Source organism: Juglans microcarpa x Juglans regia, chromosome 3S (genome assembly GCF_004785595.1).
Source record: "Juglans microcarpa x Juglans regia isolate MS1-56 chromosome 3S, Jm3101_v1.0, whole genome shotgun sequence".
Classification (NCBI taxonomy): domain Eukaryota; kingdom Viridiplantae; phylum Streptophyta; class Magnoliopsida; order Fagales; family Juglandaceae; genus Juglans; species Juglans microcarpa x Juglans regia.
The window spans coordinates 20,007,779-20,032,951 of NC_054599.1; the positions used below are offsets into that span (position 1 = coordinate 20,007,779).

At 37.0% G+C, this 25,173-nt stretch overlaps 4 protein-coding genes and 1 long non-coding RNA gene across 6 annotated transcripts; 1 reads left to right on the plus strand and 4 right to left on the minus strand.

Moving 5' to 3' along the window:
* Nucleotides 1-2,730: 2,730 nt before the first annotated feature.
* LOC121258022 (protein FAR1-RELATED SEQUENCE 5-like) lies at nt 2,731-4,568 on the plus strand. Its single transcript, XM_041159341.1, has 2 exons — nt 2,731-2,775; nt 3,490-4,568. The coding sequence occupies exon 2, from the start codon at nt 3,507-3,509 to the stop codon at nt 4,110-4,112; it is 606 nt and encodes a 201-aa protein (XP_041015275.1). The 5' UTR covers nt 2,731-2,775; nt 3,490-3,506; the 3' UTR covers nt 4,113-4,568.
* A 1,625-nt stretch (nt 4,569-6,193) lies between these two features.
* LOC121258293 lies at nt 6,194-6,664 on the minus strand. Its single transcript, XR_005939378.1, has 2 exons — nt 6,577-6,664; nt 6,194-6,503 (listed from the first exon to the last, which is right to left on the minus strand). It is a non-coding gene; the product is annotated as an uncharacterized LOC121258293 (long non-coding RNA).
* Nucleotides 6,665-8,364: 1,700 nt separating this feature from the next.
* Nucleotides 8,365-12,429, minus strand: LOC121258290 (zinc finger protein 723-like). 2 transcript variants are annotated; one of them, XM_041159757.1, is made up of 3 exons: nt 12,017-12,429; nt 10,441-11,936; nt 8,365-8,948 (listed from the first exon to the last, which is right to left on the minus strand). In XM_041159757.1, the coding sequence occupies exons 1-3, from the start codon at nt 12,038-12,040 to the stop codon at nt 8,870-8,872; spliced, it is 1,599 nt and encodes a 532-aa protein (XP_041015691.1). In that variant the 5' UTR covers nt 12,041-12,429; the 3' UTR covers nt 8,365-8,869. The 2 variants fall into 2 exon arrangements, with proteins under 2 accessions (XP_041015691.1, XP_041015693.1); XM_041159759.1 differs by having other exon boundaries at nt 10,441-11,941.
* A 2,320-nt stretch (nt 12,430-14,749) lies between these two features.
* Nucleotides 14,750-18,118, minus strand: LOC121258291. The gene is made up of 3 exons (XM_041159760.1): nt 17,377-18,118; nt 16,719-16,866; nt 14,750-16,590 (listed from the first exon to the last, which is right to left on the minus strand). The coding sequence occupies exons 2-3, from the start codon at nt 16,858-16,860 to the stop codon at nt 15,137-15,139; spliced, it is 1,596 nt and encodes a 531-aa protein (XP_041015694.1). The 5' UTR covers nt 16,861-16,866; nt 17,377-18,118; the 3' UTR covers nt 14,750-15,136.
* Nucleotides 18,119-19,120: 1,002 nt separating this feature from the next.
* On the minus strand, nt 19,121-21,710 carry LOC121258292 (UDP-glucose 6-dehydrogenase 4). Its single transcript, XM_041159761.1, has 2 exons — nt 21,484-21,710; nt 19,121-20,839 (listed from the first exon to the last, which is right to left on the minus strand). Exon 2 carries the CDS (start codon nt 20,817-20,819, stop codon nt 19,377-19,379), a length of 1,443 nt encoding a protein of 480 aa, XP_041015695.1. The 5' UTR covers nt 20,820-20,839; nt 21,484-21,710; the 3' UTR covers nt 19,121-19,376.
* Nucleotides 21,711-25,173: the final 3,463 nt, after the last annotated feature.

The following is a 25,173-nucleotide window of genomic DNA, read 5'->3' on the forward strand; positions in this document are numbered from 1 at the left end:
TGGAACTTCAAGTCAAAACCAGCAGTGTCGTAAACGGATGGGCATGTGAGCGTCACGCTCTATTCAGGCTGTGTATGGATCTCATGCATTTCCACGAATGGGGGACGGGGCCTGGATTGGGCCCTGGCCTGCTTGACCTAGCATATATATATACATATATATTTTAAAAAATAATAATTCTTTTTAATATGACATGGTTTTGAGTGCATGAGTTTTGCCTTGCATCAATCATCATGCACGGGTTGAGGAGTTCCCAGGCCATTCCTACGACATGTTGCCATGAATTTCATACAATGAGTAAGGGTTCTCATGATGATCAAGTGGAACGCTTTCATATTGGCCTCACTTGATAGACGGGTTGAGAGATTCCCCAGGCGTATCATGCGTGGTGTCTTCGAGTCGGTTGACCAAGTTGAAAGGGTCCCCGAGGCAATCTTGTATATTTTGGTATGTGTTGGATGATTTGAAACAAGCGAATAAGCTTGCATGTTGGTTAGGTGGGAGTGATTTCTCGAGTCGAACGATGAAGTGATTTCCCTGCCTGGTGTTTTATGTGATGAGAGTGTGATGAGATTTTATGTGATGAGATATGATGACTTTTATGTGCTTGAGAAAATGGTGATTCCTCGCCTCGGTCATAAGTACATATACTTGAGATTTGCACAGAGGATAACTCCTCAGAGGGTGATTCTATATCATGCTTATATATTTATGTTTTACTCAGAGGGTAGTTCCTCACCAAGACTAGAATGCATTGTTTCTCATTAGCAGTCTTGTCATAGCTGTTTAACTTACCTATGGTTTTGTTTATCAGAACTGTAGATTTTGATGTAGAGGTAGCCCTAGGAATGGTTCCTAAGGAAGAATGACTGACCCCGCTTGAGCGATAGTAATGGAGGCCTGTCGTTGTTAATAGTTGTTTGTATTATATGGGAGATGTACTATTTAGTCGGGCAACAAATCATGCTTTGTCTGTCGTACTCGGATGTATGAAATGAACAAACGGTAATGTGTAATATTATTTGGAAAGTGATAGTGACATATGCATATTTGTCTTAATGAATGAACCTATTTCCAGTTTAGACCTCTGGTATAAATAGCATTTAGTCTTTGACTAAACCTTTTCTTATTACGCTGCAATATAGATGTCTATCTATTTACACATACACTTCCTTGTGAAAATTGAACGCCTATTCCCGATCAAATTTCGATGTGTTATCGACCAATTGGCACCATTGGCATTACAAACCTCGTCAGGTCCTTTACCGAGGAATGGAGCGCCACACCAGGTATCTCTCTCTCTCTCTCTCTCGCTCTCTCTCTCTCTCTCTCTCTCTCTGTGTGTGCGCTAGAGTTTGGTTTTGGATTTTTTTTTTTAGGTTGGTTTTAGGTGGTGGTTTAGGCGGTGGGGGGTTTTGGATGGGGTGGGAGGATGACCGTGGGGGCCAATCCTCCCCCGAGCATTTGGATAGGGGCACCCACCCACGAAGGAGGGGTCGGGCCCTGGGGTCCCAACTCTCCTTTTCCCTGGCCAATGCAAGGGTGAGACCAGGGTGGCCCGAACCACCGAAGCTTCTCTTCTAGTGGATTAACGCGTGCAACACGCGTGCCCGTACAGTCCCTCATGCTATTGGAGTTTTGTCTTCGCCAAATCTGTCTGATCCTCTCTCTCTCTCTCTCTCTCTCTCTCTCTCTCTCTCTCTCTCTCTCTCTTATTGATTTCCTCTAAGACCAAAGTCACCATACAACTTTCTCCCCAAGCTTTCATCCATGACCTAAGTCATCGTACTCCTCTGTTTGAGAGAGTTGATAACCACAACATTCGGTTCCATAATAACAATCACAAATATACGCTAACAACAGCAACACAACTCTACAATGGACATTGCTACCCCATAACTTAAGAAAGCAGCCCCATCATGAGATCGTACAAAAAACCACCAATCAAGGTGGCTCTTCTCTTAGGCCTCGTTTGGGAACTCATCTCAACCCATCTAATCTGATCTTATCTCCTTCCCAAATATCACTTAAATACAAATACTTTTCAATTTCAAATCTTTAACTTTTTCATCTAATCATTACCTAATTATTACAACTTTTCCAAACTTACAAAAAATAATTCATTTATTGCAAATTTCAAAACAACAATAATAATAATAATAATAAATTATATTCAAATATTTTAACTTTATAATATTTTTATTCAATTTTTTTCTCTCATTTCTCAAACCCAATAAAAATCTTAAGTCAAATTATTTCACTATTATTTACAGATTTATTATCTTATCTCATACTGCAAACGAGGCGTTAAGGCTTTAGGCCTAGAGAGCAATAGAACAGTCACTATAGGTCTATTTGAAAATGGAAAATGCTACTCATCCCGCCCTTAAGTCTCGTTCTAGTCATCCCGCTCGACGTGGCCTACACGTTTGCAAACAAAACACTTATTTTAAAACACACAGAAGCAACGTAATAACGCCTCCCGCGCGAAACAAGCTGCTTCTCCTTCGGCCATCTACACCACTGCCTCCCGTTTGGACCAGTCATCGACACCACTGCCTCCCTCCATCTCCGACCTCATCTCCCCTCCCTCCATCTCCTATCTCTCATCTCCAACCTCGACCACAGTTTTTCCTTCTTTTTTCTTCCTCCACCAGACCCCACGCGATCTCTGCTTCTCCCTCACCCATCTACCCCGTTCGGCGCAGCCATCTCGCCCCACAAGTTCGAGCCGCACCAGTCTCTCAGCCATCTCTCCGACGGATCAGACCCAAGGTCTGTTGTTTTTGTTCCCCTTTCTCAGTTAGTTTCCCATTGATGTCCGAACGTTTTTTTTTTTTTTTTGTTTTTTGTGGTTTGTCTAGGATTTTTTTTTCTTCTGAGCTATGTTGTAGTAGTATTGTTATGATCTTTATTTATTGTACTAAGGAAGGGAAATAAAATGGAAAGATAGAGAAATTTATGAAACAAGAAATTGCAGTTGACATGTTTGTGAAAATGCCTGTGAAAACCGAAAATGGAGAAGCATTGGGTAAATTAAGCTAGTGATTTTACTCAGTTTTTTACTCTCCCATGTTCAATCACTCTGCATCATATATCATGCTTTCTAGCTTGCTTCTTGCTTGAGATAGAGTCGGTTTCTTGTCGTCAATGATGAACACAGCTTGATTAAAAAAGAAAAAGAAAAAGTCTTGATCTCTCTATGCTATTCTATTATACAATAGATACTTGGCTGAATGTAATATTTCCATTTTATTCAAGTTTAATAAGTTGTGGGGAATAGCTTATCCGTACATAGCTTTATAAACTAGAAGTTAACCCTTCAAGCTAGCTAATGAATATTTCAAGACTTATGGAAATGCAGGAATAGATGGTAGATGATCATTTTATAAAATTTAGTCGATGACAGACATATGAATCCTTTGCTTAATCTTATTATGCCAAATGCTTTATTTTAATATCCTTGTTTTACATGTTGTATATTTGCAGAGAATTTGAACGTTGCAATGGATGCCGACATAGAATTTTCAAATAATGAGTGTGATGAGGTAGAAATTGATAAGGAGATTGGAGGTGATGAAACAATTGAAGAACCTACGGTTGGAATGCAATTTTCATCTGTAGAAGAAGTGCATGCTTATTATATGAAGTATGGTAAGAAGAAAGGATTTGGGGTATCCAAAAGGAATATTAGACAGGATGACGATGTGACAGTAAGATGGTTTTGCTTGACATGCGCGCGAGGAGGCACATCGAAGAGTGCAGTTGTCAATGTTACGAAACCAAGACAAACAGTAAAGATGGGATGTAAGGTTAGAATTAATGCGGTATTAAATGTTGAAGGTGGATATACTATATCTAAAGTGATATTGGATCACACCCACGCCTATAGTCCAGGGAAGGCAAGACATTTCAGATGCTTTAAGAAGGTTGATGCTCGTGTCGCTAAGAGGCTTGAAATAAATGACGAGGCAAGTATAAGGTTGTCCAAAAATTTTAAGTTTGTGGTTATTGAGGCGGGGGGTTATGAGAATGTAACATTCGGGAGAAGAAGTGTCGAAATTACATTGACAAAGCACGACGACTTCGCCTCAGGGTTGGAGGTGGTGTAGCTCTATGTAATTATTTTGAAGATATGCAAAAAAGAAATCCGTAGTTTTATTATAAGATTGACGTTGACAATGAGATGCGGTTAAAGAATGTGTTTTGGGCAGACGCCCGGAGTAGAGCTGTGCATAAATCATTCGGGGATGTGATTACATTTGATACAACATATCTCACTAATGTGTATAAAATGCATTTTGCACCGTTTGTGGGTGTGAACCACCATGGACAGTCAATCCTACTCGGTTGCGGATTGATATCCAATGAGAATGCAGATACATTCGAGTGGTTGTTTCAGTCATGGTTGCAGTGTATGAATAACCAACCGCCAAATGCAATCATCACAGACCAAGACAAGGCCATGAAAATTGCAATATCGAGAGTGTTTCCAACTTTTAGGCATCGATTCTACTTGTGGCATATAATGAAAAAACTTCCTGAGAAATTTGGCGCACATTATTGATACGAGGAAATCAAGAGTACCCTACATAGATGCGTATATAACTCTTTCAATCAGCATGAGTTTGATGAACATTGGTGCCATATGCTCGATACATATGATTTGCATGAGAATGCATGGTTAGTATCACTGTATAGTGATCGATATTATTGGGTGCCGGCCTATATTAGAGACACATTCTGGGCAGGAATGTCAACCACACAGTGAAGTGAAGGAATGAATGCATTTTTTGACGACTACGTTCACTCTATAACTACTCTGAAGCAATTTGTTGACCAGTATGATTCGGCCCTTAGGAGGAAGGTAGAGAATGAAGCAATTGCTAACTTCAATTCATTTAACACGGACATTCCTTGCATCAGTCACTATCCTCTTGAGAAGCAATTTCAAAGTGTATATACTCTTGCTAAATTCAAAGAGGTACAAGAAGAATTGCGAGGATTTCTATATTTGACTACTAAGTAGATGCGGTGTGAGGATGGAAGATATATGTTCGTTGTTGTGGATGAGGTTCAAGTTGGTAATGACTTATTAAAACGTGTAACCTTTAATATGGAAGTTGATCAAGATCTCCTTGATGTGAAATGCAGTTGTAAGTTATTTGAGTTTAGGGATATTTTGTGCAGACACGCTCTCCGTGTCTTAACTCAGATGGGCTAACATACAATACCATCAAAATACATTTTGGATCGGTGAAGGAAAGATATTAAGTGAAAATACACCTTCGTGAAAAGTGGTTATGACACTACTAGCATCGACGATGCACAAAGGTACGATAGGATCCAAAATTGTTTCTATGAACTGTGTTCCGATGCTTTAAAGGCTGAGAGCAGTTGTGTTAAATTGATTAGTCAGATAGAACAGTTAAAGACACAGTACCCTAGTATCGCTGATCATGATACTAGCAACACAGTTGATACAACTCTTTCGACGGAGGCTTCAACCCTTAGAGTTCTTAGTCTTTTGGTAGTTCGGAGTAAGGGAAGACCATTGTCTAAGAGAAAAGTGCACCCCTCTGAGAAGAGTATTAAGAAATCCAGTACGAAAAGGCGATTGCACAACAACCAAGCTGAGATTCATTTTTATTAATTTTGTATACTAAATTTACGATTCACTTGGTCTTCAATATTTTTGTTGTTTTTTTTAATTTATTTTTAATTTATACTTTTAACACTGGGATCAGCAAAGTCAAGTTTGGACACATGCGCCGGAATTTTTTTCAACTCCTTCGACTGCTCATCACTCACAGGTAATGTAAAACTAAAATATTTTGATAATCTTTTTAGTGAATTGTATTGCCACTGACAACATTTTTTATGCCTTTATAGGACAACACTACGGAGGCTTTCCATCAGGATTTCAGTGCTTTCTGATTGGTAGATGCCATGAGACAAATCTGTACTTGGGATTTTATATTGTAATCTTGGGATATTATTAAACCTGTTTTTGTATTGATGTGTTTAGATCATTAATTGTAGTCTTGGGATTGTATTGAACCTGTTTTTGTATTGACGTGTTTAGATCATTAATTGTAATCTTGGGATTGTATTGAACATCCATTTGTAATCGTCATCTTCATAATAGTTTATTGACACAATATCATAATCGTACCCATGACATTGAAATTACTTCAAAACAAGCCTAAACAAAGTACCCATGACATTGAAATTAACTTCAAAGATTACATATTGTCTTAGAATTTTCCAAAAAATAAGCCTAAACAAAGTACCCATGACATTGAAATTACTAAAACTACAATGACTCTCTCAACATTTCTCTTGCGCCTCTCAATCTCTATTTCTAGTCGATGTCGAGTTGTTTGGACATCCATTGCTAATTGTATCTTTTCAATTTCGGTTTTTAAACAGTTGATTTTCTTCTCGCCATATTGTGATATTTCCGGGTCATACCAACAAAAATATCCGCAAGAATGTCCAGCCTGCAAAATCAGCCAACACATTAGGAAATAAGGATTACCACTTCATCGCAAACAAGATTTAAATTTGAGATACCTGAAAGTTTTGGCAACTGAAAAATCGACGCCCGTCATTATCCTCCCTATGCGCAGTTCATCTGCATGCTTTAATACCACAAAAGCATCTTAGATATTCATTTTGGCAAAAGTTCTTTGAGCGTGAGATATTGCTAGTGCTACTACGTGCTTCGGATATTGTAGAATATCTAGCCTCGTGCAAGAAGAGGTATCTAGCCTCGGGTTCAGATATGTTTTTCTTCATTAATTGAATAAATAGTAGACAACACATCTAGCTTATAAATTAATATCAGCTAATAACAAACACGAATCTATTTGGCAACACGAATTAACATCGGCTAATAGACAACAAATCTAGCTTATAAATTAAGTAAATAATAAAATTAAAAGAAAACTAGCTTATAAATTAACATCAGCTAATAGCCAACAAATCTATTTGGCAATTCTTATATATATTAATGAATATATTAAACAAGAATTCCACTGTTTTTGGATATGAACATAAGATTGAACATTAATTAATCTCAACCAAACAATATCCAAAAAGAGATCAAGGCATTGAAGGCCAGAAATGGTTACTCATAGTACCTTCTTCCCATCAACTTTGCCTGCCAACAAAATGTAACTCAAATGGAAGTATTTTCTCCTATAAATGACTATATAAGACTAATTAAAGACTAATTATGTAACTCATAGTAGATGCATCAATGCTTAACAGAACCACTACATAAGACTCTTGTACCCGACTCTATCTCAAGCAAGAAGCAAGCCAGAAAGCATGATATATGATGCAAAGTGATTGAACATGGGAGAGTCAAAAACTGAGTAAAATCACTAGCTTAATTTACCCATTGCTTCTCCATTTTCAGTTTTCACAGGCATTTTCACAAACATGTCAACTGCAATTTCTTGTTTCACAAATTTCTCTATCTTTCCATTTTATTTCCCTTCCTTAGTACAATAAATAAAGATCATAACAACACTACTGCAACATAGCTCAGAAGAAAAAATAAATTCCAGACAAACCACAAAAAAAAAAACGTTTGGACATCAATGGGGAAACTAACTGAGAAAGGGGAACAAAAACAACAGACCTTGGGTCCGATCCGTCAGAGAGATGGCCGAGAGACTGGTGGGGCTCGAACTCGTGGGGTTGGGGATGGCGAAATGGGTCTAGGGGAGGGCAAAGTCGATGGATCGGTGGGAGGGAAAAAAAACCGTGGTCTGTGATGGAGGGAGGGGAGACGAGGTCAATGGGCGAGATGGTTGCGCCGAACGGGGTAGATGGGTGAGGGAGAAGCAGAGATCGCGCGTGGTTGGGGGATGGAGGAAAAAAAAAAAAAAAGGAAAAACTGTGGTCGAGGTTGGAGATGAGAGATCGGAGATGGAGGGAAGGGAGATGAGGTCGGAGATGGAGGGTGGCAGTGGTGTCGATGGCTAGTCCGAACGGGAGGCAGTGGTGTAGATGGGAGAAGGAGAAGCAGCTTGTTTCGCGCGGGAGGCGTTATTACATTGCTTCCGTGTGTTTTAAAATAATTGTTTTGTTTGCAAACGTGTAGGCCACGTCGAGCGGGATGAAAGAACGGGACTTAAGGGCGGGATGAGTAGTATTTCCCTTACAAAATTTTATTCTCTTTTGTAGCTTGGTGGAATTTAATTTGGAGTAGTTGTTGGGGGTCTCCACCCTCTTATATGTTATTTTGAATTTCTAGTTGTATTAATTGTTTGTCAAAAAAACCCATGTTTAAAATGTTTCATAATTTTCTGTTTTTATTTCAATCTTTTGTTTGTAATCTTCTAGCTCATGACACAAGAAAAAAAAGGGCATTCCAATTTCCAAATGGCTAAAGCTTGGGGGGATGAGTGGCAAAGAAAAAGAAAATGAGTGTAATTCCAATGGCTCTCCCACCGCAGACAATAAAGTATAACCTCACGTACATGTCGAAGTAACATGTCGGTGTACTTCAAGCGAAGCCGTATTACGCCTTGGAGCTGATTGGATATAAAGTTAAAAAGCCTTTAAAAAAACTGTTTAGTCCCAGCAGCGGCAGCACTTTCGTCGAAATGGCAATGGACTTGGACTTTGCTACATAATGGCAGACCCATTAAAAGTGCCTTTATTAAATTGCTTGTCTTCTTTTCCCACATAGTTTCTGAATTTTTGAGAGCAACGAGGACAAACCCATATTCAAAATCCACTTTAATCAGCAGCACCTTGCTTGCGTGAGAGTTTCTCCTTCACAGCTGTTCCTCGATTCAAATGATCATGCAAGCAAGCAAGCAAGCAAGCTGACTCCAACCCATTTCACAGATTATGAGAGCTGATTCTCTTCGAGTGCTTCTTGATTCTGCCTGATGCAAGCTGACCTGAGCCCCATGAAAAAGTTGTCCCTTTCCAGACCCAGAAAAAAATAAAAAAGAATAATTAGAATAGGACAGGAAGCAGATGCATAAGATAAATGGAAAATGATGCAGATCGATCAGTAACAGCCACCTCCTCCTCCTTCCACTCACTGTTTCATCCTGGAATAATGATAAGTGCTTCGACTTTAATTCCTTTCATAGATATTAATTATCCCAATCAAGCCTTTGAGCTCGAGAAATTTACTCAACCACTCAAAAATATTCCCCTTTTTTGCCGACCCATTTAAATAAGTGAAATGGAGAATCTTCCACAGACTTGCTGTTTCACAAAGATAACTGAATTGCAGCCCTTGTCTGTACTAAATACAAGGAATTTGGTTGAATACAGGAACAAGAAGTAGGGCCATTACCATTAGAGACATCACTAATCCAGCCAAATTTCTGTGGGAAATTCTGCCCGTCAGAGTGGGATAATATCAGATGCGTTTCAGGCAGCAATTGCAGGGAATAATGAGTTGGGACTTCACCAATATTGACACTGTATTATGAACGTGAAAACACAGTGGTAGACATCGAACTTCAAGAGGAAACTTCCCTTACAACCTTAAGAACGAAACTTTGTAAACCCCCCCATCAAAAGCAGGTGGTCCTCGATTCTCTATTACACTTGAGAAATGTATTTCAACAGTGAAATTTGTTGAAGTGATCATGTGTGTGTGTGTATTATATAGGGGATTGACGTCAGACCCTTTTTATGGGAAGCTTTTGAAACCAGGGCCTAGCTCAACCCCATCTCCATCCAAAGTATCACGTACGCTATCCAAGATCCAAAGCTGAGAAATGTTAGGAGATTTTTGCAACATATGGAAGTATATTTCTTTTTTTTTTTTTTTTTTTTCTTTTTTTTTTCTTTTTTGATACATTTGGGAAGGGGATTTCGAACCTAAGACTTACATTTTGGAGGCTGGGGGTTTATGCCAATCGAGCCACAGGCCATATATGTTTCATTAGACGAGGCTAATTAGAACGAAAGAATTTGAAGAAATGAAGAAACTAATTCAGTACACATATGTCGGGTTTGTGCTGCTGTAGACGAATGAACTCAACATTTCCGGAGTTAATAACATCAACAATAATGCCTCGCTTGCTCCTAAATCTTGTCATCTTCGAGCATACTTATAGCACATCTTAAATGATTTCAATTTACCAACCAAAGCACTTAAAATGTGCCACGTTACGTGTGTGATTGAGATGGCATAATTTAGGAGGAATCGCACTGCTCTAATAACATTAAACAACTAAAGAAATGATATTCAAGCGCAGGAAAGAGTGCTGCTTACAGTGAAGAAGCAGTAATGGAACATTTAGCTCTACCTAACACCCTTGAATCTGAAGCAAAATGAAAAACCAAAAAATCTGGCCAACTTGTCTGTACGCCCTCACATCATAATGGAAGTATGACCAAGAATTTAAAAGCTAACCACCAGCAAAGTCATGCTTATGGCTGCTTGCAACCTACGATGGCATGAACTCAGCCTGTCCATCTGCCTCTGCCTCGATGGGTGCAGGAAGATTAAGATCAATTAGGCCAGGAAACTCAGGGAGTTCTTGCTCGATGATAATAGTTTTTTCTTCAGAACCTCCGTAAAAATGAGACCTCTTGTGACCACCTAAAGCTTGTCCCGACCTGAAAACTCTGAAGCAGATTGGGCACTCATGCCCTTTGCTTTTCTTTGGCTTCTCAGAATGGCCAGAGATGCTTTGATTATTTGAGATTTTGACACCGCAAGACTCGAGGGTTTTACTGCAATGCTTTGGGAGAGGAAGAGAATGATCAGTGTCTGTGTTGTTTTCGCCACTATCATATATAGACTCCCAGCACCCATTGATCTGTGTATGGCTGGCTCTGTGCGCTCCTAGAGCCCGACGAGAATGGAAGAACATGTCACAATTCTCACACTCATATTTCTTTCTCTTCTGAGCATAAGAACCATTTTTGGTTCTCATTCTCGAATTACCCACCACGAAAGCTCTCCCCACTTGATCACATCCTTCATTTCTAATCAATCCCCCAAATTCAGACGTTACACAATTGAATCTGTTCGAAATTTTAGCCAATTCAGCATTAAAGCCTCCAGCTCCAGATCTATGTTCCTCTTTGGGCTTCTTCAATTCACCACTCGTAAGAGATCCATCCACAGAAACATATGATTCAACCTTTTTGGGTCCATTCTTAAAATACCCAGAATCAGAATTATCGGAAAAACTAATCTCAGAAGTTTTCAACTCATCTCTTTGCTTCTTCAGCTTAACAGACTGATTCATGTCAGATGCATAATTCCCAGCATTCTTCATGGTAATTTTCACCTCGATAGACGATGATTTGGCCTCTAAAACCACTGAATTGTTATTGGAATATTCCACCACCGAACTGAAACCAGCTCTACAACCAGAGTCCCTTGAGAACATCATCAAACACATAGCCGCCTCTTCTTGTTCTTGTTCAATCTCCGAGACAGATGAAGAACCGTTGGCCAAAGGGTAATCATCAAGAGTCTTGTATTTCGTTCTGTTCGATCTCCTAAGCTTCCCCGAAGCCGATGTCCCGATAACTGATTGACTATCAATTTCGGGTTTCTGGTTCTCATTCATCTTCTCTTTCTCGGAGTGACAAGCCATGTGACCACAGAGAGCTTTCAACGACTGAAAGCCTTTGCCACATTCTTTACAAATCCTTTCATGCAATGAACTAGAACTCGAATCCACAAACCACCGTGTTCTCTTGGGCTTCTCTCTAAGACCGTAACTGGAATTCCAACCGCCAGTTTCAGACCCCGAATCTCTCTTGTTCTTGCTTCCGCCATCCATAGATGGAAACTTCATTCCCTTTCCATTACCTTCTGCTTCTTCTTTTTCAGCTGAATTCTCATTCGTGTGGGTTCTGATGTGCCCACCCAAGGCCTTCCCGGATGAGTAACTTTTGTTGCAAAACTTGCACACAAACTTCTTCCTTTGCTTTTCTTCCATAGATTAATCAGAAAACTTAAACCAAAGATACCCAGCAAGCAAAACAAAATGAGAAAACAAAGTCTTACCTCAAATCCGCAAGAACGGTACATTCCATAATCTTCTTCCACCAAGAGCAGAAGAACTGAGAAAGCAGACCCAGATCGAGGAGTTCAGCGACAGATCACGAAGTTTCTTGCTTTATACTAGTGGCGATAAAGAAGAATCACAAAGGACTAGGATGTGACAGTTTGGTGAAGTACGACACCCGACCCACAAAAAGGGTCCCTAAACTCCATCTCCATCTACTCTATCCCCTCTCGAATGTTGAAAATGTAATGGATTTGAAAAAAAAAATCGAAATTGTGAAGAAATGGGTCGCCAATGATGGAGACGAACAGGCCTAGGAAGAAGTAAGAACAATCAAAGCAAAGGCTAGACTCTCTCTCTCTCTCTCTCTCTCTCTCTCTCTCTCGTGTTGTTGTTGGAGGAGAATTCCATGCATGGAAGCAAAAGACTAAAGAAGGGAATAAAAGATAGGCAGCACGTGTACTCCGTTGAGAACCTTTCGCTGATAGATCGAATGGTCAGGATTTGTGGGTGTTCAGAAGATCTGACGGGGTAAGGAGTACCAGATATGGCAAACTGAAACTGAAACATCCAAACTATTCCTTAATTTTGTCTTTGCTTGGGAGAGCTCCAACAAGCGAAGGGTCATCTGTATCTCCAACCGTTATTGTTTTGAGCTCCCCCATTTGGTCCCATCGAAAGGGATATTTATTTATTTAGGATAATATTGTCGTCACCTTCTCTTTGTTTTGCATAAGCTAGAATGCCCATCTCCATCTTTTCTTTTGACCTTTGGAAAAAAAAAAAAGTATTAAATAATAAATAAATAAATAAGTAACACAAAAAGTTTCATCAAGATTCAATATAATCAACATCCAATTAAAAAAAATTAGATATTTTTACAAATGAGATGAGATGAATTGAAGAATTTTATAAAAGTAAGCTAAAAATAACATTTCCCCATTTTTACTGCTTGAATGTTATTAATTTGTAGCATAAATAGAGCCATTTTGCAGCCATTGATCAAAAGTGCTTGCATTGTCAAAGGTTAATTAAAGCATATTTAGCCACATAGAAAATGAATAGAGTGAAAAGGGTATGGAGGGCTATGCCTATGTAAAAGTCTCGTCCACATAAAGCCTATGAGCTATAGATTCATCCAATTTCCCACCGGTTAAGAATGCTCAAGAGAACCGAATTGTTGAATAGCTTGAGCTGTTTGTAGTTCTATCAATTTAAGCCCACCACTGTAATGATTTGTTTCTTGAATCTGCAATGCCAACTTTCCAGGGATAGATGTGCACTGTTGTTTTTTTTTTTTTTTTTTTCAGAGAAATTCATTTTCTACGTTGAAAAAGAACGTTTACACCCGATACAACATGATATAAGATATTTAAAACTTATTAAGCACTGAATTTAACTGATTAGAATTTTACTTATTATCTCCGCACACCACACAAAATATTTATTTTAATTTTTTTTTCATTCTTCCTACAACAAATATGTAGTGAAAAGATAATAAGTAGAACAATTCAATTAATTTAAGAAAAATAAAATAAAAAATAATATTAAAATATATAAAATATATGGTGTGAGATAATTAATAACATCCCTCTTTTAGTAATTGCACCGTTTTAATTTACATATCAATTCAATAGTAACAGCACATGCCATCTAAATTAAACAAAGCAAATAAGCATTACGAGGTAAGAAATGTCTTTATAAAGTGAAACCCTTTAAAACTTTCTTTTAAAGTTAAAACACTCAAGGGAGACAAACCAAGAAGATAAAAAAAAAAAAATTCAAACTTACTAGTGGTTCGATTATCCAACCTTTGCAACCATTCCCTTCTACAAAACTTTTGCAAAGCAAAAATCTCACTTGGCACGACCAAACAACTCAGTGTTGGGCCTGCAGGCATTTACTTTTGAGTGCTAAAACTCTAATCAATTCATGGCTCATGATTGAAGTATGTGTATCTAGAACAGATGAGTTTGTATCTATAGCACTTCTCATAAAATTAATCTTAAAATATAATGCGGTGTAAAAAGTGATTTTTAATATTTTAATAAAGAATTGTCACATCATTGTTAAATGATGATTAAAATATATCCATACACACTATCATAACACAAATTAAATTGAAAAAAAAAAAAAAAATCAGAAACACATTTATATTAAACAAAAAAACTGCCTAGCTAGGGCGACCCCGGTTGCCGCCCGCCGCCACACCTGAAGATAATGGTAAGGGATTTTAGGGTTTATACATTATATTTTTATGCCAAACTCAGAAAACATGCCTTAAAAAAATATGCATGAATTATATGGCATATCGCCATTGAGGTTGTAAAAGCCACTTCCATACCACATCTTGTCCAAAATGCACTCGACATAATATTCCCTCCCTCCATGTTGAAAGTTGCATCTAGTTTACCAGAAGATGCAGGGCTAAGCCATTTTGTCTACCAGAAGCGGGTTTGAAGAGCTTAGGATCTAAGCAGGCGATATTTTATATTTCCCCAAAACTTCATGAAAATAAAGTTACGAGCGAGATGATATTGAGGTAATAATAGGCTTGCATGTTCTTTCCAGGCCACTTTCTTCTATAGACCATATGGAACAATACGTCCTTCGCAAAGCTCTGTCCATTCATCCTAAAGTACAAAGTTGTATGCTCAACTTTAATGTATTTAACCAACGAGTAATGTGATGTGGTTCCCGTTACAACATGAATTTACATGTAAAGATTGAAATAGAACAAAACCTGGATTCTGGCCTCAATAAGGAGGCAGGAACTTAATGAATGTTACAAGAAAATAGCAGTTCACAAAAAAGAGGTATTTTTGTCGAGAACATAAAACATGCTAACAAATAGTAGATTCAAAGAAGGATGTATACAGAGCATTTCAACATGCTTAACCCCCCTTCTTGTGACTCTTATTTACTCTTGAGGGGAAAAAAGGATTTACATAAAGGACAATGGGAAAATCAGATCACCAATGCTTTAGAAGAATTGTGTTCTTGCAAGAAGATTACACCTGCAAAGTCTCAAAATCATGGCGGTTGCAAAGGCAACACCAGATATGATATGTACTAAGAAATTGACCCAACCATCTCATTGGGTCGCTAGTCGATGCCTTTTAGTCACCCATCATCTTTTTATCCGAACTGTCTTGTCCAAAAATCTCTTCCATCATGTTCCATGTGGATATAAGATCAAAACCTTTTAATGATGCAGACGGGCAATTGGCATCCCAAACTTCAGCATCATAGGGCTCCAGTACATTAAACTGACCCTCTGCATCACTACACCAATCGGCTTTGCTCTGCAAGCATTTGCCATTCTCACTTTTAACTCCACACGCTTTAAAAACAGTTTCGCTGTTAACAGGACCACAAGAGCTAGCCATATTGGCTTGACAATCGAATGACAAGCATGAGTCGTCCTGTGCATTGAGATCCTCCTGATCACTCCCTGGAGTTTTATCCACATGCTGACCTAAAGAGTCAAACTTCCTCTCGTCAAGAGACTTGAAAACATCTGCATCTGCATCTGACATAAGATCCATCCCACCATCTTCTTCAGAAAAATCTCTACCAGGTCCATCACCACCATCACCATGGCAGTCATCATCATCACTGCCATCATCTTCTTCAGAGGAATCCACCTGATTATGCCGGTGAACAAGAGACTCAATAGCAGAGTCTTCATCTTCTTCTGAATCTCCCACCACATAGGAGTCTCTATTGCTTCCATGCCATTCGTCATCATCACTGTCTATGTCCAGCAAATTAGATCTGTTCTGAGCAGCACGCCTCCGCAGCATGAATACATTGAAATAATAGCTTACAAGCTCTGTTCTACTTCGAGAAGGAAATGCCAATGACAGGTGTTTCCAAAAATTCCTACCCCGGGATGCAGGATTAGAGTAAACAACCTCATGAAAGATCTGCTCTTCTTCTTCAGTCCACCTGTCTGCCACCTCTTCGCCCATGTCAGACAACCCTAAACTCACAAATTTTTCATTCCCAATGGTTTTTTTTATTTTTTCCCGGGCTTCCATGACATGCTGGTGTGTGCATCTAACAGAGCCAGAATCCAAACAGTGGCAATCTTTCCTACCATTTCCAGCATAGTCAACCATGCCTGTAAAGAAACCTGAATCAGGCATTTGAATAACACAATCCCCCATCAGCTTCTCCTCACTGTCAGTATCATCTATGTTTTGGTTATATTTCTCTGTCAGGTCTAACTTGTTCTTATTTATATGTTTGCCCCACAATGGAATGCTGGCTTGATAATTTGTGCCAATTGGAACCTGTTTTCTACGAGAGTGATCCCAAAAAGAAGAATAGGTGTCCTCATATGGAACAAATCTTCTGGATGGGAAATCTAATTCAAAATGTTCTGTCGAGAGGGACGAGTATGCTGATGTCCCCGACCCAGCATCTTCTTCACTTGAACTGCTGGAAAACCATGACAAGGGATCATTGGTCTCAAGACCCTTGTCAACCAAATTTGCAACATCTATAGCAATGTGTTTTTCAAGTGCCTCATGCCTCTTAAAGTTATGGAAGCCATCATTTTCCTCTCCTGATTCATTAAAAATTTCAAACCTCAAGATACATTTCACATAATGGATAGTTCAGTCACGTTAATGGCACTAGATACCAAACACGCTACACGACACATAATAAAATATTGAATCCACCCATTTCTACCTGAAAAAATAGGTTCCTGTGGGGCATTCTCACAGGGAACAAGTTCAACAAATGGATTAGGTGTATTGCTATGCTCAAGCTTCCTTAGGTGCTTACAGGGAAGCTCTGGGAACTCTTCATCAAAACACCTTTTAGATCCCATCCTAATCTGCAAGAAGCACAATTAAAGATTAAAGATTATCATGAAGATCATTCACAGAAATTAGAAACAAAAATCGTAACATAAAGAAAAAAATAAGAATAACAACTATAAATGTCAATATATCTAAATTAGGTGTGTATTTGTACGTGCACTCAAAGATACAAAATCTGAATGTACGAGGCATGCAGCCATGCATTACATGCTTTCCAGTTTCTATACATATGGAGCAAACCCAGAAAATCAACAAACTAATCTACCTATTTTAGTTTTTGTTTTTTTCACTTTTCAAAGAGTATTCCTCTAATTAATTAAGACATTTTACAGTAAGTAAACCAGCTGAAACTTACGATTGAGAAACATTTAAAACCCAAAAATAGATTTTTATTTTTAATAGGTAAAACCCAAAAATAATCATACTAATGACGACAGAAATTGATAACTAAAACTAATAATATGAATATAACAACAACAATAACAATAATACAGTCATGGAAATAGAAATAACAAATATTTTACCTCCAAATTCTTCGAACTCAAACTTCGTAGCACCACGAAAGAAAAATGACAGAAAGATGAAGGTACCCTAGAAGCCTTAATTCAGATAAAAGATCACTGAATCAAACACAAAAGGTAATTTCCCTATGCCTTGGTACGTATCCCCAACTTAATTCCACCAACTAGAGATGTCCCAAGTCTTTCCGAAACCCTAACCCTAGACGAAACAAGTAGACACAAGAATTGCAGGTCAAACCCCAAAATAACAGCTAAAAAAGGGTGGAAAACAATCACTAATTGGAAAATGAACGAATACCCTCTAGTAATTTAAGGAACGAAGAAACCCTAGCGAATCGAACGCTTCGAAACCCTAGAAGTTCGAAAGGGACAAGAAAATCGAAAAAATCAGGACCAGATTAGACAACGGGAATTGATGAAAACACGAAATAGAAGATAAAAGGGATAAAGGATTGGAGGATTAGAATTGATTTAAAGGCCGATTCGGAACCCTAACCCTAGAATCGGGTACGATCAACGGCTGGAGTTAAATTTGGGATCGATTAGCAGAGAATACAAAGAATTGCAAAATACTCGTTGCGATTTGAAGATTATAAAAGCTATCAGAGGAAAATCTGAGGTAGATCAAGGAAAATCAAAGGGGCAGAGGCTGAAGGTCGAAGGGTACGGTCCGTGGTTTTTGTAGACTTGACGGTCTGAAATTATTAAAGAAAAAACAAAAAAGGAAAAACCGGGTTAATCAGATACCCGACAACGTTGTCTGGTCTAGGCTAAATAGCCGAAACCGGCCCGCTTATGGAATTACGATAAACTCCTCATAGGGGTCTAGCTAGAAAAGTAAACAAACAACTTTTTTTTTCAGAAAGAAAAAAAATTTTCTATGGTTTATTTTATAATCAATTGGTATTTAATTTCATTCCATGAAAAAGAATATTAAAATAATTTTTAAAATGTGAAATCACCTTCCATCTAAAATAATTTAATTAATATGATAGTGTTATTTCATAAAATAATATTTGAAATTTGAAATTTTCATATTCAAATTCTGAGTTTTATAATTAGCTTTCCTTTTTTATACGAAATTGTAAAACTGGTTTGGTTACATAAAACTAAATTATCACATCTCATATAATCATTATAATTTTTCTAAACTTTCATACAAAATATAATAAATAATTCAACTTTTTCAAATTTCAAAACAAAAATTATATTATAAAATTATATTATAACAATATTTTATTCAATTTTCAACAAAACATCTCGTCTTATTTTCATCTGAACTGCGTAACCAAACGAAGCTAAAAGAAGTGTATATTTTCGGCCCACCCACCCTAGGCATTGTTCTTTTTTTTTTTTTCTTTTTTTTTTTAATGCAAGTTCAAGGTTAAATTATACTCGCAAGTGACCACATAATCTTGGCATACAATTTTCAAATACATACTTCTATGGTTTAACCAAATGATGTTTGAGAATTGTCAAGTTGATATGGAAATCCAAATTGCATGATCATTTTAACCTTCTCATGAGTGGAGTCCCTTTTTAATGTGAAACTCTAAACGAAGGCACTCCTATGAGTCCTATCTCATAAAAAGAAAAAAAAACAATGTATATATTCTCTATTATCTTAATTTATAAACTTGATATCTTTTATTATTATTTGACCATTTCTTACTTGGCAAAATAAATAAATTTAAAAATTGATGGAGGCTCTTGGAATTTGAATTGCAAACATGAAAACGAGGGAAGATAATTAGAATGGCATTAAAAGTTCCGATTCATTACATTTTTATAGCATACAAAAAGTACATAGCCGATTTCCTACTCACTAAAGACAGATTCTTCAGAGTTCCGACGGTAGTGTCTTAAAACCATCTAATTTCAGAACAAAAATAAGAAAAAAACCCGAAACAAGAAAGAACATTTTAAAAATATTATAGGATCTCTCAAACATTCTCTCTTAAAGCCCACAAGACAATATGGATTATGTTTCTGCATAATTATAGTTATGCCACGGCGGGCATGTCCTTGAGCCATGAATCTAGCGGCTTCCCAATGGAGTAAACAATAAACCCAATTTCCCTCAACTTCTCAACATCCACAACATTGCGTCCATCAAACACAAATGCAGGCTTCTGCATGTTATCAAAAATCCTCTGGTAATCAAGCTTCTTGAACTCATCCCACTCAGTCAGAATGCAGATTCCATGAGCACCCTTCGTTGCCTCATAAGCATCCCCAACCACACTAACTTGTGTAATGGAGGTAGGATCTGCTGATTGAAGATGAACTGGATGATCCCAATCAAACTTCTTCATCGAAAGATCCCTCTTGATCTGATCCTCAGACACCTGTGGATCGTAAATGCTTAACTGGGCTTTGTCCCCCAACAGTCCTTTACACACATCAATGGCTGGGGTCTCCCTAGTATCACCTGTGTCCTTCTTGAAGGCAAACCCAAGAATTGCAATCTTCTTCCCTGATACTGTGTTGAACATTGAGGAGACTACCCGATTCACGAACCGTGTCTTCTGGTAGTCGTTCACCTTAATAACCTGCTTCCAGTAGTTTGCAACCTCGGGAAGGCCATTGCACTCACAGATGTAGACCAAGTTCAAGATGTCCTTCTGGAAGCAAGACCCTCCAAAACCAACACTGGCATTCAAGAACTTGGGCCCAATTCTTGAGTCCTTGCCTACAGCATGTGAAACTTGGGTGACATCTGCACCGGTGGCTTCACAGAGTGCTGACATGGCGTTCACAGAAGAGATCCTCTGTGCCAAGAAGGCATTGGCAGCAAGCTTAGAAAGCTCAGCAGACCAAAGATTAGTACAAATTATACGTTCCACAGGGACCCAATGTGCATAAACATCTTTCAAAGCTTGTATTGCCTTTGCACCTTCTGGGGTCTCCCTACCTCCGATGAGAACCCTATCTGGATTGAAAAGGTCTTGAATTGCAGTTCCCTCGGCAAGAAACTCTGGGTTGGAGAGAATTTGGAAGTTGATCTTCTTGCTATTGTGGGTCAGAATCTTTTCTATTGCCTCAGCTGTTTTCACTGGCACTGTTGATTTCTCAACCACAATTTTGTCAGATTTTGATACATCAGCAATCATTCGAGCAGCACTCTCCCAATATGTCAGATCAGCTGCTTTGCCAGCTCCAAGGCCCTGGGTTTTGGTAGGGGTGTTAACCGAAACAAAGACTATATCAGCCTCTGAAACATGTTTCTCCACATCGGTAGAGAAGAAGAGGTTCTTTCCTCTGCACTGCTTTACTACATCTTCAAGGCCAGGCTCGTAAATGGGAAGCTGCTCACTGTTCCAGGCATTTATTCGCGATACAGATATATCGACCACAGCTACTTCAATTGCAGGGCACTTCAGCGCAATCACAGCCATGGTAGGTCCACCGACATAGCCGGCTCCAATGCAACAAATCTTGACCATTTTTATTTGTTCTCAGCTGCCTACAAAAACAACAGATCAAAATAAACTGCATAATATCAAAAAGAGAACCTTTTTTTTAAGCTCTTGAAGTTCAAAGTGACCATTACTTGTATGCTTGATCCAACAATCAGAGTTAGATATCAACAAATATAAATAAACTAATCAGGTAATTACTAGATATTAACGAATATAAATCAGATAATTAATCATCTAAACAACAGCAACCGTTACATATATGTAGTCTTATCACAAATTTGCCGCAATAACCATGTGCTCTAGAAGTAATACAGAGGGAGATCGTTTCTATGGATCCCAATGTAGAAGAAGACAGCATAAAAGTTGCAGATCCAGGAGATCTAGTGTAGAAGCAAATGTTATTAAGTTGCAAACGCTTATCTCAGCCGGCAACTAAAAAAAGTGAGATAAAACAAGTTCAAAAATCATATTTGCACAGAGAGAATGACAAAGAGCAACAGATCTGTCCATAAACAAACAGATACACCCACAACAACAAAAACCCAACACTTCACCAAAAATTAACACGCGAAAAAACAATAATACAAACATCTCTCAAAGAAGAAACCCAAGTCAAGCACAACCCACGATGGAAAAACAGAGAGCCAAACCGCCCACAATCCAATTGACTATAAAACAAATAAATTACCTCTTCACAGAGAGAGAGAGAGAGAGAGAGAGAGAGAGAGAGAGAGAGACTTGACGCAGAAGAAGGGAATGAGATTATGAGAGAGCTTCTGCCGAAGAATGAGGGGGAACTAAAGACCCTCGCATATATATGTATTGTACACCCACCACTACCCAGGCTTTCTATTTCTCGGATTTCCGTGACCAATTCCTCCTGCCTCCCATCAATCGTGATCCTACATCTGACTACCAACCATTTTAATTTCGTTTAGATTCTCCAAACTTGTATTAAAAGTTTGGTCAGAAAATTCAGAAATAATTCAAGCTACTGTAAAGAAGTGCCATTCAATGAATACCAAAAATATATTTTACTAAATTGTTTTATATAATATTTTGCTACTTTAAACATATTATTTATTATAAAACTATAATAAATATAAAATATAATTTTTTTTTTATTTGTGACATACTTCAACAACAATATTTTTTAAGGTAAAGTTTAGATAGTAAAATAAGATGAGATGATTTTATATGACAATTAAAAATTAAATAAAATATTGTTAGAATATTATTTTTTAATATTATTATTATTTTAGTTTTTAAAAAAATTAAATTATTTATTATATTTTGTATAAAAATTTAAAAAAATTATAATGATAAGATAAAACGAGATAAAATATTTTTTTAATCCAACCTAGTAATTTATTAATAAATAAATTTAAAAATAGAACTTTTCTGCTATATATAGCATCTATTTCTATTTTATCTCATCTCTTATCAATCTGAATTATATTTTAAAAGTAAAAAATTAAAAAAAAAAGGAATGAATAATATCATATCAATATAATAAAATAAAAATTAAAGAAGTAATTTGTATAATATTTTTTATATTAATATATTTTTTTAAAGTCATAAAACATGTGTAACTACTAATTAGTGTACCAACAAAATGCATGGACTGGACTCCCATAAATATTGAAATTGATATTTGTACAGAGAAAGCTTTAAATCACAGAAAGAAAAAGTTGGTGGGTCCAAATTGACAGAGAATGAGTGAGATAAAAGCAAATTTAAAAAGGAAAATGATTTGTATAAGTTTTAAATAGATAAATTTGATATAAATTTTTGTAAAAAAATAAATTTTATTTTAAAAAATATAAAAAAAATTATTATTTATTAGCGAGATCTATTATTTTACAAAAAATTTATATGAGATTTATTTATTTAAAACTTGTATCTAATCTTACTCATTTAAAAATAAGAGGAACTTAAATAGAATAAAGAGCTTGGCCTGAATAATTTTAGAAAATGAGTCTTACTGTCACAAAGTAATTATATAAAATAATATAATTTTATAGGATCTGTTAAATTTAAAAATTAATAAATTATATTAAATCACATCAATTTATAAGATTACTTTTATATAATTATTTTATATTAGAATATTTCTCATTCTCATTTTAGAATGGTTTGGTGGACCAACATTAATAAAAATTATTTTATTATTATTATTTTTCATATTCAGAAGATTATTGCTGTAATTATTTGGCAGATGCGTGGGACACTATTATTGCTGTATATAAAAAATAAGATGATTTTAGATAAAAATTAAAATTAAATAAAATATTATTTTTTTAATATTATTATTATTTTGATATTTGAAAAAATTGAATTGAAATTTAAAAAAATTAAATTATTTATTATATTTTATATATAAATTTTAAAAAAATTATAATAATGAGATAAAATAAAATAAAATAAATTGTAATGATTTCTCAATCCGTTTTTCTTCCATATATATAGGATTTTGTCTGTTTTCTTCCTGAAAGCTTTACAAAAGTTTCATTCTTTTTTCCTTAGACCTAGGTGTTCTAGACTCTCACGACGTTATCACGGAGGATCGTATGATATGATCGCATCATGATAGGGTGTATCTACTATTCTTCATGCAAAAAGAAAATAATTTGTATAATTTTATGGTATGTAACTGCATTTAGAATTGCTGGTGCCAAAGGCAATTCTAGTACTGTTTTCAAGGTTGGTTCAACTCCTTTTTTTTTTTTTTTTTTTTTTTTTTGTCAATTCCATCCGAGAAAACAGATCAAAAAGTCACTCTCTCTATGCAGAAAACTTGCTTAATTTGTCTATACAACATGACAACTGATGCGCTATCTGTGGTGTTACTTGGGATATAGAAATCTTTAGGTCGGCCAATGATAGACAAACCCTATTAACCAAAGATGCATTGTTTGGATTCAAAATCCCTTCTTCAACGATTAGATATTTACCCACTTGGCTAATTGCATGTTTCTATCCAGTGCGAGGTCTCTCTCTGATTGAACCAAAACTCTCTATCCTCTACTAGAATGGATAAAATTTATCAGGTTTAAAGTGGTTGTCAAAACCCAACCTAATGGGAAATCTCATCAAGAAGGGAGTGAGAAAGGAATGAGGAATGAGTGTTAATGTGTCGAGAGAAAAATAGGAAAGGGGACATAAAGGAAGTAGGGGCATAAGATAAAGGGGAGGGAACCAGACGATTTCGAAGACTTTTGGCTAGACATCTTCTTCAGCTTCACAAGAGGGATTCGAGCGATGAGGGCTCCACCTGAAAATAGAGCTCTAATCTTCATTGTATAGAGATCATGAGAGATCATGAGAAATTCTAAACCAAACATATTATAGTGGACTCTCTCCTCTCCAAACCCAATAGACACAGACCTAGTGCCGAACCACGTAAATTTGTATTTTTTTTCTATTTATTTTCTATGTATTTATTTACTGCTCACTATCATGGATGTATACACGGACACCGTACAGCCGTACCAAACCACCTCTGAGAAACAACACCGATGAGGCCCATATCGATATTGCAGGCCGAGAATAACTAATTCTCCTCGTACAGCCTATTGCGCTATTTTTAAACGTTAACATCTACAATTTCACTGCAGTGCCCACCTCCGAGACAAAATGAGGGCCTCCGAGACCGGCTCCTTTCCTACCCCTCCTTGCTAGATGTCTCAATCTAGTTTTCTTCCCTCCTTGTCGGATGCATCAATTTGCCTCGAAGAGATCTTAGGCCTCGTTTGTTTTCAGAAAACATCTCATCTCATCTCATCTCATCTCATCCCATCCCATCTCATCATTACAACTTTTCTAAATTCCCATACAAAATAAAATAAACAATTCAACTTTTTCAAATCCCAAAACAAAAATAATACTAAAAAATATATTTTAATAATATTTTATTCAACTTTTTAACTTTAATCTCATCTCATCTCATTTTATCTCTGAAAACAAACGAGCCATTAGCCTCCGTAGCCCTATAACTTTCAATGCACCACCCCTTTGTGACCCTCCCATTGTCCCGATGAATCTAGCTCCATCCCATCTGATGGGCACGGGAGCCACAATCGCCATGCATGGGACTCACGCAACCCACTTACCTCCGAAAGAGGAGGAAAAAAAAAAAAAAAACTCTCAAACTCAACATCATGTCACTCTGCTATCATAGCAATTTTTCAATAATCATTTGATATATGAGTTATAGCCACTGCCAAAACTCACCATCTGGGAGCTGTAATCAGATGACTGATGTTGGGATACAATTCCATGAAAATTTAATATTTGACCAACGTCAGAAAATTTAAAGGCAAACACTCCGGCCAAGAAGAAAAATCACCGCACACACTCGCAAAGAAGATAAAACTTC